This window comes from Nycticebus coucang, chromosome 3, assembly GCF_027406575.1.
Source record: "Nycticebus coucang isolate mNycCou1 chromosome 3, mNycCou1.pri, whole genome shotgun sequence".
Lineage (NCBI taxonomy): Eukaryota > Metazoa > Chordata > Mammalia > Primates > Lorisidae > Nycticebus > Nycticebus coucang.
Genome location: NC_069782.1, coordinates 124,735,532 through 124,751,167, shown reverse-complemented (window position 1 = coordinate 124,751,167; position 15,636 = coordinate 124,735,532). Strand labels below are relative to the sequence as shown.

The 15,636-nt window shown below is 44.1% G+C and overlaps 1 protein-coding gene across 4 annotated transcripts in view; it reads left to right on the top strand.

Moving 5' to 3' along the window:
- Nucleotides 1–108: 108 nt before the first annotated feature.
- ALDH18A1 (aldehyde dehydrogenase 18 family member A1) overlaps nt 109–15,636 on the top strand; it is a 46,853-nt gene continuing 31,325 nt past the window's right edge. Inside the window, exons 1-5 of one of the 4 annotated variants that reach the window (XM_053584333.1) lie at nt 109–304; nt 3,387–3,502; nt 12,832–13,046; nt 14,804–14,953; nt 15,036–15,140. In XM_053584333.1, coding sequence (XP_053440308.1) covers nt 3,415–3,502; nt 12,832–13,046; nt 14,804–14,953; nt 15,036–15,140 — 558 coding nt within the window. In that variant the 5' untranslated portion in view covers nt 109–304; nt 3,387–3,414. Of the gene's footprint in view, nt 399–3,386; nt 3,503–12,831; nt 13,047–14,803; nt 14,954–15,035; nt 15,141–15,636 lie in introns of all 4 variants that reach the window. The other 3 variants (XM_053584334.1, XM_053584332.1, XM_053584331.1) reach the window with 3 other exon arrangements.

Below are 15,636 nucleotides of genomic sequence, written 5' to 3'. Positions count from 1 at the left end.
CTCCTCCGGGAACTCGAGCCCCGCCTCCCTGCGTCCGCAGCGGCCTGGAGGGCGGGCCCGCCACGTGAAGCGCCGGCGGGATTCCCAGAAGGCGCCTACGCTGTAACCGCCGCGCAGCTCCCGGCCGGCCCCTCGCCCCACGTCAGCAGCGCAGGCCCTGCCGCCGGGGTTGTCTCCTACACCGTTGACGTAACGTTACCGTGCGAGACGTGGACGGAAGAAAAAAGGAGCTGAGCGGGCGCCGGAATCAGCGCATCGTGGAGCGGCGGTGGCTGAGCCGGCGGCGACGGCAGCGGCAAGGCGGGTATCCGCGAGCAGGCGGGGGAGGAGGACGCGCGCCCAGGCCGAAGCGGGGCCGCGGGTCGCCGGGGGAGGCGGCAGGGACCCGGCCCGAGCAGGTGCTGGGGCGCCAGAGTCAGGCCCGCGGGTAGGGGTGGGCGCCGGCCGAGGGATGGCGGCGGCGCTGGGCAGTCCGAGGCGCTCTGCCAGGCCCCGGCGCCGTCTCACATGCTGGGACGCGGAGGCCCCGGGGTCTGCAGATGGCTTCGGGCCCCTGAGCTCCCTGACCCGTCCCGGGTACACCCACATGAGGAACAGGGGCCCTGTGGAGGCTTGAAGATCTTGCTAGCCCCTTCTCGATCCAAAAGTCTGGACCGAGCTTCTAGTGCACCTGCCCTGGCGATGGTGGAGGCAGCGGTTTGTAACCGGCCACACTCTGAGGGGCCTGTGTATTCAGTTCCGTGGGGCTACTCGGGCATTCGGGGTCTTCTTGGAAAAACCAGGCTTCCTTTTGCATTATGGCAAACCGTGAGTGGTGGTGCCTTCCTGTCGCTTCGGGGAGCACCGAGATTCCCACACACACCCACCTCACCCTTCCCAACCATCATCCCCTGCCCTCTGAGGTGGTGAGATTTATCCTTGGATCTTTGTATTTACCTGCGGAACCATATGCTGAGCATGAGATCAGGGTGAAGTTTGTTGGGACTGAAGTTCAGTTCTCTGTCCAAATCAGTGAGATAAGGACTTTCTGTTTAGAACGAGTAAAGTGCTACTTGAGAAATGTCCTGAGTCAAAGCACAGCAGTTTTTTTCCTCTGATAACATTGAGTCTAGACATACACACAACACACACACCCTTTGCCCCTTGGGATCAGCCGTCTGCTTTTTCAGGACGTAATAAACTCTGGCATCGTGAACCATCCACTGCAGTGAGAGTGGCCAAACTCTGGAGGTCACTCAGAGGTGGTGTGGTACAGGGGAGAGGCCAGGAGGCATGAGTTTCTATGTCTACAATCTCTTCAACTTAGTGACTGTAGACATTCACAGATTTCAGTTATTCTTAGATAAAAAAGGGGGTAACTAGTCAATAAATATATATATGTACACATGATTATAGTAACTATATATATATATATATATTTTTTTTTTTTTTTTTTTTTGGCCAGGGCTGGGTTTGAACCTACCACCTCCGGCATATGGGACCAGCGCCCTACTCCTTGAGCCACAGGCGCCGCCCAGTAACTATATATTTTTTTAACTTCAGATTAATATGAGGGTACAATATTTGCGTTTGTTAGTTAAGGTCCCTGTTGTAGTTGTGCCCTTTACCCTGGAGGTGTGCCATATCCCTTATACTGTGCTCATTAGGTGGGAGCACACCAACCCCCTTCCTGCCTCCCATCAGTAAATATTTATTGAATTCTTTATTCCTGTAATGGGTCCTGGAAGAAACAAAACAAGAAAATGTTGTGCAACATTGTCAGTGTCTAAAAGACGGGAGAAAATCTGACATTTTTTAACCATCTGGTGTATCCAAGCACTTTTCTATGCATTATCTCACTTAATTCTCACCGTACTTTAATGAGATCCTTTATGGTATTATCCCTGATTTACAAATGAGGATACTGAGGCTTTGATTAAGTCATTCTCCAAAAGTCACATAGCTAGCAAGTGCTGAGCTCAAATCTAAATCTGTCCAACTCCTAAGTCCAGGTACCTCATCCTGTTTACCGTACTCTAAATAGGCAGTTTATAATCCAGATGGAAAATGAAGCAATATTATATGAACCAGTTAAAAGCTAACCGTAGGATTATATCCAGCCTTAAAGACTATAGAGTTTCTGGGGAAGGTTTCATGAAGGAGGTGGAACTAGAATTTAGTGTCACTTTTTGATTATTTCACGACTTGGCTCTTCTGTTCACCTGTAAAGAATTATTAACTGTTTAGCAGTCATTATTGAAGGAATTTATATAAATAGCAAACATAGTCAGTGGGCTAAAATCATAGTCTGTGTCATGCAAAAATTAAAGTCAACAAAGACATCTCTTGACACTTTTTACTGTTATTGGATTCCATATGTTTTATAGTAAATGTATCCTACCATTCTCTTCTTCCTTCCCTTCTTGTGCCTTTGTGCAGTATAAATCATGCCATTCCTATTTTTCTTCACTATGACAGTAAATGCTAGTCTTTTAAGCACATTTAAGAGGGCTGAGATATATCTTCCAATCTATAGAGCAAATAGTTGAAGCCCACATGCGAAGAAGGTACTTTTCTTACCTTGTGAAACAGCAGTGTCCCTGCAACATAATAACAGCTATAAAGATGAATAACTTGTTCTCTGTGTATATAAAGAAAAGATCCCCTACTTTTTTATGAAATAAACTGTTTTTTAATCTAAAGCCTCAAGTTTGACCTAAGGTGGGGAAATGTCCGTAACTACCGTGTTCTCAGTAGGATGTGCACTCGGTCATTTATAATGTTAGACAGTTTCAGGCATTGCCATCTCCCCGAAGGGATGCAAGAGTTGCTGTGTATTACTAGGAGTAGCAGGAAAAAAAGACATAACAGCAGCCTCAGGCCTTTCCCTTCTGTTTTCATGCTGGGCAAAGATTAAGCTGACATTTCAAACATATGGGTTTCATGGTTCTGTTGGGAGGTGATAGAAGGAGGGTGGAGATGGTTGCTTTAGAATGTTGGATCTGTTGTTAATCTCTTGGCAATCTGCTAATGGTATAGGAATTATAATGTTTATGTAGTGATACTTACTACATCTTACTAAATCTTACTTAAAGAATTTTTTTTGTTTTGAGATAAGAGTCTCACTGTGTTGCCCTCAGTAGAGTGCTGTGACATCACAGCTCACAGCAACGTCAAACTCTTAGGCTTAAGCAATTCTCTTGCCTCAGCCTCCCAAACAGATACATAGCCCAACGCCTGGCTATGTTCTTTCTTTTCTGTAATACAGAGGAGGTGAGAGTTTCACTAATACAGAGGAGTATAAAGCAGGAAGGTCAAAGTTTTATTCTGAGAGTAAGGGGAAATAGAGGGAAAAAAATAAATTATCCAGTATTTTTCATTCACTTTTTGAAAAATGTATTCTGCAGATACTTTGATTAGTGACCATATCTCAGCATGTTGAATCAAGTTTACCGATGTGGGTTCCAGCCCTTCAACCACCGTCTTCTGCCCTGGGTCAAGTGCACAGCTATCTCCAGATCTCGTATGTACCAATAGCAAACTTACAAGTATATGGGAAGTTTAGTGGTCAAATTGTGTGTTTCAAACAAGGTTGTAAAGGAGAAAAAAGTGTAGTTTGGGAGAATTGGACAAAAGCAAGGAGGCAGCCTGCTGGTAAAATGTTGTGTTTGTATTTCTTTTGTGTGTGTGTGTGTGTGTGTGTGGTTTTTGGCCAGGGCTGGGTTTGAACCCGCCACCTCCGGCATATGGGACTGGCACCCTACTCCTTGAGCCATAGGCACCACCTGTGTTTGTATTTCTTAATAAAGTGTTCTCTATGTTAATTCCCCCCAAATTTTTACAGGCTACTTTTGTTTATTGCTTGTGTGTGTGTGTGTGTGTGTGTGTGACAAGAGTCCCCACTATGTGGCCCTTCGTAGAGTGCTATGGCATCACAGCTCACAACAACCTCCAACTCTTGGGCTTAAGCGATTCTCTTGCGTCAGCCTCCCCAGGAGGTGGGACTACAGGTGCCTGCCACACACCCAGCTACTTTTAGAGATGGGGTCTTGCTCTTGCTCAGGCTGGTCTCAAACCTGTGAGCTCAGGGCATTCCACCTGCCTTAGCCTCCCAGAGTGCAAGGATTGTAGGTGTGAGCCACCGCACCTGGCCAGCGCCAGACTTTTTTAACAGCAAGTTCTTACGGGAACTAAGAGAACTCCCTCTCTCCCTCAAGAATAGTCGGAAGCCATTCATTCATGAGGGATCTGCCTGCATGATCCAAACACCTCCCACCAGGCCCCACCTCCAATATTAGGGATGAAGTTTAAACATGAGACTTGGTAGAGTTGAAGAAACCACATCCAAACTGTAGCACTTCCAAGTGGGCACACAGCACATAGCATAATCATAGTCCTGTGTGGATATGTGGTTTGCTAATATTTTATCCTAGTTTGTTAGCTTGTCATTTCTTTTCTTTCTTTCTTTTTTTTTTTTTTTTTTTTTGAGACAGTCTCACTTTGTCACCCTTGGTAGAGTGCCATGGCATCTTAGCTCACAGCAACCTCAAACTCTTGGGCACCCACTACAACGCCCAGCGATTTTAGAGACAAGGTCTCAAACCTGCGAGTTCAGGCATTCCACTCACCTCAGTCTCCCAAGTGCTGGGATTATAGGCATGAGCCACCCCGCATGGCCTTAGCTTGTCATTTCTTGTTTTGTATTGTTTCGGGTTTGTTATTTTGTTGTTGTTCATTTGTCATTTCATTCTCCTAACAGGGTCTTTCACAGAGGAAAATATTTTTATTATGATGAAGTCTAATATATCAGTTTTTCTTTTTATGGATTGTATTTAAATGGGGTTGAATCTGGGAACTCTTTGTATGGCCCTAGGTCCTGATGAGATGATTTTCTCCTATGTTTTTTCCTAAAATTTTGAAAACTTTACATTTTACATTTAAGTCTACAATCCTTTTTGAGTTAATTCTTTGTATAAGGTGTGGGATTAAGGTCAAGGTTCATTTTTTGCCTATGAATGTCCCTGCATCACTTGTTGTAATTTGTTGAAAGGCTGTTTTGCATTGGCACTATGATACCACTATGATCTTATAGGTACCACTTGATACCACTATGATCTTATATGTAGCTCATCTCCAAGCTTCATTGCAAGATGACTTGCTTATCAACTAATCAAGCTTATCATCACCCAGAAATATTTGTATTTCCCACTAATGTAAAGAAAGTGTAAGGTTAAAAGTTCAGAATCTGGAGGCAGGCTCCTTGGGTTTGGACATTAGCTCCATTGTACTAGGGAACTTAGTAACTTAAAACAACAACTATCTATTTAGGTCACAATTCTGTGGGTTGGCATTTGGACCAGGCTCAGCTACACAGTGGTTCTATGTCTGTATTAGCTCTCTCATATTGCCTCAGGGCTGATTGTCGAGAATCCAGGGGCCTCTGCTGGGATAGTAGATTATTTCTGCTCTGTGTGGTCTCTCACCCTAGGCAGGCTGTTCGTGACTCCTTCACATGGTGTGTACAGGGTTCCCAAGACAGCAAGCATGGAAGCTGCAAGTCCTCTTCAGACTTAAGCTCAGAATTTATATAATGTCCTTCTGCTACTTTGTTTTTGTTTTTGTTTTTTTAAGACAGAGTCTCACTATGTCACCCTGGGTAGAATGCCATGGCGTCACAGCTCACAGCAACCTCAAACTCTTGGGCTTGAGCGATTCTTTTGCCTCAGCCTCCCAAGTAGCTGGGACTACAGGTGCCCGCCACAACGCCCAGCTATTTTTTTGTTGCAGTTGTCATTGTTGTTTAGCAGACCCGGGCCAGGTTTGAACCTGCCAGCCTGGGTGTATGTGGCCAGCGCCCTACCCACTGAGCAACAGGCACCCCCTGCTACTTTGTTTTGGTCAGTGAGCCAGCCCAGATTTAAGGAGTTGGGAACATAGACTGTACCTGCTGACAGGAGAAGCTGCAAAGTATTGTGGCCATTTTTACAATGTGGTAATGTTGGTAAGTTACTCAGTTCCTCTGAGCTCTGTTTCCTTATTTATTTATAAAATGGGGATAATATTGTAGTAATAACCAACTCATCATAATACCTGACTCATGAGACTTAACTCATGAGAATTCAGTGAGACAATGATAGGTCTAATTGTGGAAAAACTCAAAACTGTTTTTCTTCTGCTCTCACTACATAATAGCAATCAACACAGAAGACTTTGTGATCAAATGTGGGAGGGTTTCTCCCCCTCATACACTAACCAAGCAATCAGTTCTGTGGCAGATACCAGCTGGGTGTCTTGCAATTCAATTCTGTCATTGCTTACCTGGAGATTGCACCACATCCCACAGGGTGATGGCTCGGTCCCCAAGACTGCTCCCTCCACCAGTCATAAGTCTGGGCCTCCAGAACTTCTGACTGACTAGCTTCAAGTTGGGGTCCGCATGAACCCTAAACTCTATTTAGGTTTGATTCATTTGCTGAAGTGGCTCATAGAACTCAGGCATATAATATAGCACAGCTCCAGGCACATAATAAACTTACTTTAGCCATCTACAATAAAGGATATTACAAAGGATGCAGATGAAGAGAGGCATGGGGCAGTGTTTAGGGGAAGGGGCTTAGAGCTTCCATGCCCTGCCAGCACACCACCCTCCAGGAACCTGCATATGTCTACACACTGCCCTAACCCTGTGGTCTCAGGCTTTTGTAGAGATTTCATTGAATAAGCATGATTGAAGTATGGACAACCATGTTGAAATGTGATTGGACAAAAAAAGAGTGATCTAATATTATTAGAGTGGGAAAGCCCAGCAAGTCTTGTCTGTTTGGATTCTTCTTGGCCCATCTGTGTAGTATTCCTTCCTCCAGGGTATGGGGCAGGACCCCTTTTGAAATGGGGGAGGTCTTATGGCCCACAATCAGATTGTGGATGAAAAAGTATATATATATGTGTGTGTGCGCACGTGCACATATATACATGTAGTATATATCATAATATCACAGTGGGTAAGACTTTCTATTATACTGATTAATATTTATTACATGCTTTGCGCCTATCTTTATTTGTGCATTGACATGTTTCTACCTCCATAACAACCTATGAAATAGGTAGGGTGATAGCAAGTTAGTAGGGGATTGAGATTCCAACTCAGGCAGGCTAGCTCCATAGCCTACATTTATCCTTGTTGTAACCTCTACCTCTCTATATAAGGTGAACGAACACTTAGCACAGCTCCTGGCATATAGTAAGCCTTCACTTCAATATTTTTATTGTTAATATTATTCTTTTTAGCCTCATTCAGAGAAGTAGGCATTTTCTAATTGTGACCGTAGATTTTTGGATTTTTGTATTCAGGGTTTTTTTGAGCCTGGAACTCTGTGTTTATTGACCATGATGAGCAGAAAAGAAGGGGAAAAAATGAGAAAGGCAAAGTGAGAAAGTATATGGAGACCAACAGAAGGAAAATAAAAAGCCAGGAAGAAAGAGAAATCATGTCCGGGTCCCCTTGTATTCAGGCTTGGAGCACAGCCTCATTAATTGCTGAATATAAGGACACTGATGTTTAAGGGGTAAAAGTCTCTCCTTCCGAGAGTATAATCTTTGGCACTTTTGAGGAATATGGACAACACACCCCATCCAGACATCATGCATGTACACGCATACACCTCACTATTCCTTATATCTACTGGGAAGAGGCAGATTTTCTTTGGAACTTGGAGCCTGAAGTTTCTTTAGAAGATGAGAAAGAATTATTCATATAGAAGCTTTATATTTTCTGATCTAATCAAGACCTTCTCAGGTCTCAGTATGGACCCTAAAAAGTATATTACACTATAGAACATAAAACATGCCCCAAGAAATGTAAAGTTAGTTTGGAAGGATAAGAGGCATTGTTCAATAGGAAACCCAAAAGCCTTGGGTCCCATGAAGTTCTCCTTCATGGTAATACCTATTAGACTTCACTAGTTTTTACTTGCTTAAAACCTTGTTGATAATTGTGACCCCTTCTTGAACTTCACCAGCCCTGATCTACTGCTGTGACCTAGTTGCCAGCAGCCAGAGGGCCTTGACTGCCACCAGCCCTCCTTTCCTGATACAGACTGTGGGTTAGAAGTCTCCTTCATGCTGGCCTGGCTGCTAGATTCTGATTGGTTCCTGCTATTTGATTACCTGGATTGACATGTATGTCACTCCCTCTCCCTGAAAAACCCTTTCAGGCTACTCTACCCATGTTAACCCTCATTCCAGGACAGAGCAGGCCCTGCGGTGGACAGGAGAGAAAAATGGACAGCAGGTCTAGTCCTGACAGCTGCCAAAGGGATGTATGATACTTGGTATAGCTCGAAGCTCTGCAAATAGTCACTGATGATCCCAAGTCCAAACCTAAGGGGATTAAGTCTGTCCTTCCACCATCCTTCTCTCTGTCAGGTCAGTTGAGGCCAAACCACATGTGTACAACATTTTTTTTCTTTTTTTTTTTTTTTTGTTTTGAGACAGGGTCTTGTTCTGTCCTTTGGGCTGGGGTGCAGTGACATCATTATAGCTCCCAGCAACCTCAAACTCTTGGGCTTAAGTGATCCTCCCACCTTAGCCTACCAAGTAGCTGGGACTACAGGTGCACACCACCATGTCCAGCTAATTTTTCTATTTTTGGTAGAGACAAGGGTCTTGCTCTTGTTTGGGCTGGCCTCAAGCTCCTGATCGCAAATGATCCTCTTGCCTCAGCCTCCCAGAATGCTGGGATTATAGGTGTGAGCCACTCTGCCTGGCCAACCTGTACAACTTTTAAGCTTTGACTTAGGCGTATATATTGATTAGGGTAATATTCCTGAAGACTGAGCTCGAGTACCTATTTTAATCTAATGAGGGAAACTTAGTCCCCAAAACAAACCAGGTCTTTTCCCAGCAAGGATGCTGAAGCCCCAGTTCTATCCTAGATGATGACTTATAAGCAGTTTTTTTTTTTTTAAGAGACAGAGTCTGACTTCATCACCCTCAGTAGAGTGCTGTGGCATCATAGCTCACAGCAACCTCCAACTCCTGGGCTTAGGTGATTCTCTTGCCTCAACTTCCTGAGCAGCTGGGATCACAGGCACCCGCCACAACACCTGACACCCCTACCTTTTTTTTTTTTTTTTTTTTTGAGACAGAGCCTCAAGCTATTGCCCTGGGTAGAGTTCCACGGCATCACAGCTCACAGCAACTTCCAGCTCCCTGGCTCAAGTGGTTCTCCTGCCTCTGCCTCCCAAGTAGCTGGGACTACTCGCCCGGCTATTTTTTGGTTGCAGCCATCATTGTTGTTTGACGGGCCCAGGCTGGATTTGAACCTGCCAGCTCAGGTGTATATGACTGGTGCCGAGCCACTATTTTTTGTTGAAGTTTGGCCAGGGCCAGGTTCGAACCCGCCATCCTCGGTATATGGGGTCGGTGCCCTACCTACTGAGCCACAGGCACCGCCCAACTTACGAGCAGCTTTGTGCTGGGAACTAGACTGCACGTCTTTTGTGAAAAAAAGATCAGATTACCTTTCTTATAACTCCACAGTCACTTAAAAAAATGGTTAGTTAAGGGAGGGAAGAACGGACTACTTTTACTACTTCATGAAAAGTTCTAAGATTTGTGTAGGAAGGAGCAGGGAGCACACAGTGATCTGCCATTTCTTGAGAATAAGCTTCTATCTGCCTTACCCAGCATTGTTCTAGCATAGAGAATAAGGATAGAAGCTGGATTGTGGTTAAGAAGCGAGTTAGTGGTTGGAGACAGAGTTAGAAGGTTGCAGGGGTCCTCAAACTTTTTAAACAGGGGGCCAGTTCACTGTCCCCCAGACCTTTGGAAAGCTGGACTATAGTTTTAAAAAAAACTATGAACAGGGCGGCGCCTGTGGCTCAGTGAGTAGGGCGCCGGCCCCATATGCCGAGGGTGGCGGGTTCAAACCCAGCCCCGGCCAAACTGCAACAAAAAAATAGCCGGGCGTTGTGGCGGGTGCCTGTAGTCCCAGCTGCTCGGGAGGCTGAGGCAAGAGAATCGCGTAAGCCCAAGAGTTAGAGGTTGCTGTGAGCCGTGTGACGCCACGGCACTCTACCCGAGGGTGGTACAGTGAGACTCTGTCTCTACAAAAAAAAAAAAAAAAAAAAACTATGAACAAATTCCTATGCACACTCCACGTATCTTATTTTGAAGTAAAAAAACAAAATGGGAACAAATACAATCACACTGCCGCATGTGGCCCGTGGGCCATAGTTTGAGGACCCCTGGTAGAGAAGTTTTGAAAGGAAAGTGATTGATTGATTCAAGTAACTGCCTCACGTAAATAAAGGTAAAATACAGTTTGGTGCCCATGCTCAGTGGCCAGGGTGCTGGCCACGTACACTGGGGCTGGTGGGTTGGAACCCAGCCTGGGCCTGCTAAGCAACTATGACAACTGCAACAAAAAAATAGCTAGGCATTGTGGTGGGCACCTGTAGTGCCAGCTACCTGGGAGGTGAAGCAAGAGAATCTCTTAAGTCTTAAGAGTTTGTTGTTGCTGTGAGCTGTGATGCCACTGCAGTCTACTGAGGGCAACATAGTGACACTCTGTCTCAAAAAAAAAAAAAAAAGGTAAATAAAGAACAGTGGTCTGAAAGGTGGCTTGGAATGATTATTTTAGTAATTAATTCAAGTATCTATTAGTTACCTGTAATGACATATAGAAAGTTTGCCAGGAATTGCCTAAAGTTTAGTCCTGCTGAGAACCTATATTACCCACCTTTTTGCTCCTTTCTATCTGGGAGTCCCACTAAACAAAGGTAAGAACCCCCCAATTCATGGACAGCATCTGCTGTCCTACTTGGGCCCTACCCTGCCTATCTGCATGTGCATTTATTCTCCTGTGTCAGTTACAATTAGGAGCAGGTAACAGGAACCTCAATAATAATGGCTCAGACAGGGTAGAAATGTATTTCTCTCTAATTCTCCTGAAGGAAGGCCAGCAATCCAATAAGAAGGTTGGCCGACTAGGCTTCCAGAGCAGTACTGTGAAATCATCAGGGAGCCCTACTTTCTTGTTGCTGTACAGTTGCTAATGTGTTTTCTTGCAGTCCAAACGCATGTTTGAGCTCCAGCCTTCATAGCCATGTTCCAAGAAGCAAGATGGATGAAAGGAAGAACATACTTCTCTCTCTCTTTTCTTCTTTTTTTTTTATTGAGACAGAGTCTCACTTGGTTGCCCTCAGTAGAGTGCCTTGGTGTCACAGCTCACAGTAACCTCAAACTCTTGGGCTTAAGCAATTCTCTGTCCTCAGCCTCCCAGTAGCTGGGACTACAGGCATCCGCCACAATGCCCGGCTATTTTTTTGTTACTGTTGTCAACATTGTTTTAGCAGGCCCAGACTGGATTCGAACCCACAGGCCACAGGACATGTGGCCGGCACCCTAACCACTGAACTATGGGTGCCAAACCATACTTCTCTTTTTATAAGCGAGTTCCTAGAAATCCCAGATAACATTTTCATATGGATCTTGTTACTCAGAACTTACTCATGTGGCCATGTCTTACTGAGCAAGAAAGGCTGGAAAGTGTAGTCTTTTGACTGGTGCAAGTGTGTCCAGCTAAAATTTGGGGGTCTGCTAATTTATATGGGAAAGGGCAAGTGAACAGTTGGTAAGCAGCCAGCTGGAGGAAGTGGGCCAGAAGTTTCCTGATACTCGGTTTTACCCTTTTACGTTTGGCTTTATGCAGATATATTTTTAGCTCTTTAAAATCAACATTTTTTTCCCCCTCCTTTGGAATCTTGTACAGTGTTGCAAGAAAAAGAATCAGGAAAGGATCGCTTGGGGACAGATTTCCAAAGGGATAGAAAGAATCTGACTCCAACATTATTTTTCCTTCAGAAAGCCTTCTGTTTCTTTTTATCATTGTTATAGGCGTCTGGACTCATGTTACACATCAGAGAGAAAAATTGTGGGTGGATTAGTTACTATATTTTATTATTCATACCAGTTACTTTTTTCTTTTAATATCTTTGCTAATTAAACTCTACTTTTTATGTTGATGCAGTTTCTTTGGAAATACACATATTTTTCTGATTATGAAAGCAATGCATTTTTACTGTATAAATTTAGAAAATATAGGAAAGAATAAAGAAGAAAATTAAAAATCACCCATGATCCCGTCAAGAGATAAATATTCATATTTTGATTTATTTCATCCATCTTTTTCCACCACCCCACCCTAACCCTTGTTATTCATCTTATTTGTATGCATTTAGTCATGTATTCGAAACTGGTTTTCTGTTATTAAAAATTATAAAAACTTTAATCTTTTTTTCTATTTTATTGACATTTACTGTGCTTCTGATTTTTCTTTTTTTTTTTTTTTTTTTTTTTGGCCGGGGCTGGGATTGAACCCGCCACCTCCGGCATATGGGACCGGCGCCCTACCCGTTGAGCCACAGGCGCCGCCCTGCTTCTGATTTTTCTATCACAAATAACACTAATGATTATCTCTTATAAATTTCTTTGTCCCTATCTTTGATTTATTTCTGAACATGAAATTGTTGTACCAAAAGAGATGAACATTTTTTAAGGCTTCTGATAAATTTTGCCACCATACCTTCAGGAGAAATTATTTCATTTATACTTTTCACTAATAGTATTTTCATATGCCTGTGACCTCTGTACTGGGTGTAAACTCCATACTAGAGTTTACTAGAATAAGAACATGCTACATAGAGCTTTTGCTATGCCGTGCTGGTTTTATTCAATTGGTAATGATGAAGCTTTTTTTTTGTGACTAGATTGGTTAATACTGTGCATGTATGTTGTTATTGAGAAATTATATTGTGTATTTCTCTTTTTCTTGCACTTTGGTGGCTACAGATCGTGTCCAGCCTTCAGCCATCAGACATGTTCGTTCTTGGAGCAACATCCCCTTTATCACTGTGCCTCTCAGTCGTGCACATGGCAAGTCCTTTGCCCACCGCAGTGAGCTGAAACATGCCAAGAGAATCGTGGTGAAACTCGGAAGTGCCGTAGTGACCCGAGGGGATGAATGTGGCCTGGCCCTGGGGCGCCTGGCATCTATTGTTGAGCAGGTAACTAACTAACTGCCAAGATAGAAAATTCTGCTATACTGAAATGGGTTTTTAAAGTTATTAATCCAGGCTTATCAACTTGTAAAAAATAATCTTGATTTGAGTGTGATAGATTTAACCAGATCTGAAAACTGTCTTCCACAATGTAGATGCCAGAGGGAGACAACATTGAGCAAGAGGAGGGGATGTCAGGGAGTAGAGATGGTTTTGTACAGTTCATCCCTTAGTCTTTGAGTGATAAGGTGCTGTGTGCATCAGCAGTTCTTAGCCCTGGCTGTGCTTTAGCATCATCCAAGGGGCCCAGGGATGCCAGGGCTTCGTACCCAGCCTTTTAATAAGTATTTCTGATATAGTGCATCTGTGTTTTTAAAATTCTTTATGTACCTAATATTTGTCAGGTTTGAGTGCCTGGATGGATGTGTATAAACTCCAAGCTTTTTTCTTTTTCTGTTTTGCTGGCTTAAGTCAAAAACCAGATATCCAGCCCTGCCAGAGATAAAGCTAGAGCTTTTCCATTGCTTCTGTGACTCAACCTTCCCCTTCATAATCGTATTTTTAATTTTTAGAAAACAACTTTCCTAAGGAGTTGGTATTGAGAAACTGCTAACGTGAAACTCGATGGAATTTTCTTCTTCTATGTTCTGTACGAAACAACTATCAAACCTGCCTCCCAGATTGAATCTATCAGTTTAATTTAACAAATATTTATCAGCTCGGTGCCTGTGGCTCAAGTGGCTAAGGCAACAGCCACATACACCTGATCTAGCGGGTTCGAATCTAGCCTGAGCCCACCAAACAACAGTGATGGCTGCAACCAAAAAAAAAATAGCCAGGCGTTGTGGCTGGCACCTGTAGTCCAAGCTACTTGGGAGGCAGAGGCAGGAGAATCGCTTGAGCTCAGGAGTTGGTGGTTGCTGTGAGCTGTGATGCCACAGCACTCTACCCAGGGTGATAGCTTGAGGCTCTGTCTCAAAAAAAAAAAAAAATATATATATATATATATCATGGGGCTACATTATGAGGGTCCTAACAGAGCTCTGTTTTCTCTGCCCTGTGGAACCAGAAGCAGGACTCTCACCCTCTAAATTAGGTCCAAAGGAGTAGGCCCAAATGATGGTGAGTGATGTGGTCCAGAGATGGGAAAGTCAGATAAGGATGTGGTTGTTCTTGGGGCTTCCTGGGAGAGCTGGGATTCAGCCTGGGTCTTGACGACTGGTAGGATTTGCACCAATGGAGAGGGAAAGTTCTATGCTGCTAAGTGAATGGTATGATCAGTACCCTGGAGTTGTGTAGCCTACTGTTTCTAGGACAGGGACAGGCTCTAGGAATGGAGGACAGACAGGAATGAGTATGGCACACTGTGGGCCAAAAGGAAGATGAGCCTAAAAGTGGTGGTGGTGATCTCATCAGGGAGAATGGGAACTAAAAGAATCAGACATGCCCCCAAATAGACATACCTCCCCAGGTCAAGTCTTAGAACATGATAAACCACCTGCTAAGTCTGCGTTATAATTCCCACCCTCAGATTTCGGTTCCAGGCTTTATTTCCTAGAGCAATTAGGCCTTCCACATTACAGATTCCCTGCAGATACCTTCAAGTCCAGATACAGATGCCAGATCTGGCTAAATTTGAGGCAGCATGTGGAAATCTGTGTTTTTACCAAACAACCTGTGTGGTTCTTCCAGAACCAGCCCAATGCTGGTTCATAAACTCTTTGAAGAGAGGTGACTTGTGCCTTTTCCATCCCAAATGCCAGGTATCAGTGCTCCAGAATCAGGGCCGAGAGATGATGCTGGTGACTAGTGGAGCTGTAGCCTTTGGCAAGCAACGCTTGCGCCATGAGATCCTTCTGTCTCAGAGCGTGCGGCAGGCCCTGCACTCAGGGCAGAATCAGCTGAAAGAGATGGTGAGAGCTGCTTCCCCACGCCTTGTAACATGGTTGTCTTCCCTCATTCCCAACTACACCTTGTCTGATTGGTGTATTGCAGGCAATTCCAGTCTTAGAGGCACGAGCCTGTGCAGCTGCCGGACAGAGTGGGCTGATGGCCTTGTATGAGGCCATGTTTACCCAGTATAGCATCTGTGCTGCCCAGGTGAGTCGATGGGCTTAGCAAGAGGCTGTGGGACCTGTGAGGGTGATTCTTGTGGAACAGGGGTGTTAGGACCTTTAAAGCTAGACTGTCAGAATATGGTCTTACCTTCATCACTTGCTGCTTGGGAGATCTGGAGAAATTCTTTAACTTTTTTGTGCCTCAGTTTCCTTATCTGAAAAATGGGGATAATATCAGTGCCTCCTTCAGAGGATTTTTAAAGAACTAAGTGAAAAAATATATGAAAACATTTACCAAACATAGTGTCTGGTACATAGTATATTTTCTACATACTATATTCTGGTACATAGTATATAAAAGTGCTTATACTGACAATTGTTAGGACTAGTACAAATGGTGATACTTTTGAAGAAAGTTTGATGTCTTTTTTTTTTTTTTTAATAGAGACAGAGTCTCACTTTATGGCCCTCGGTAGAGTGCCGTGGCCTCACACAGCTCACAGCAACCTCCAACTCCTGGGCTTAAGCGATTCTCTTGC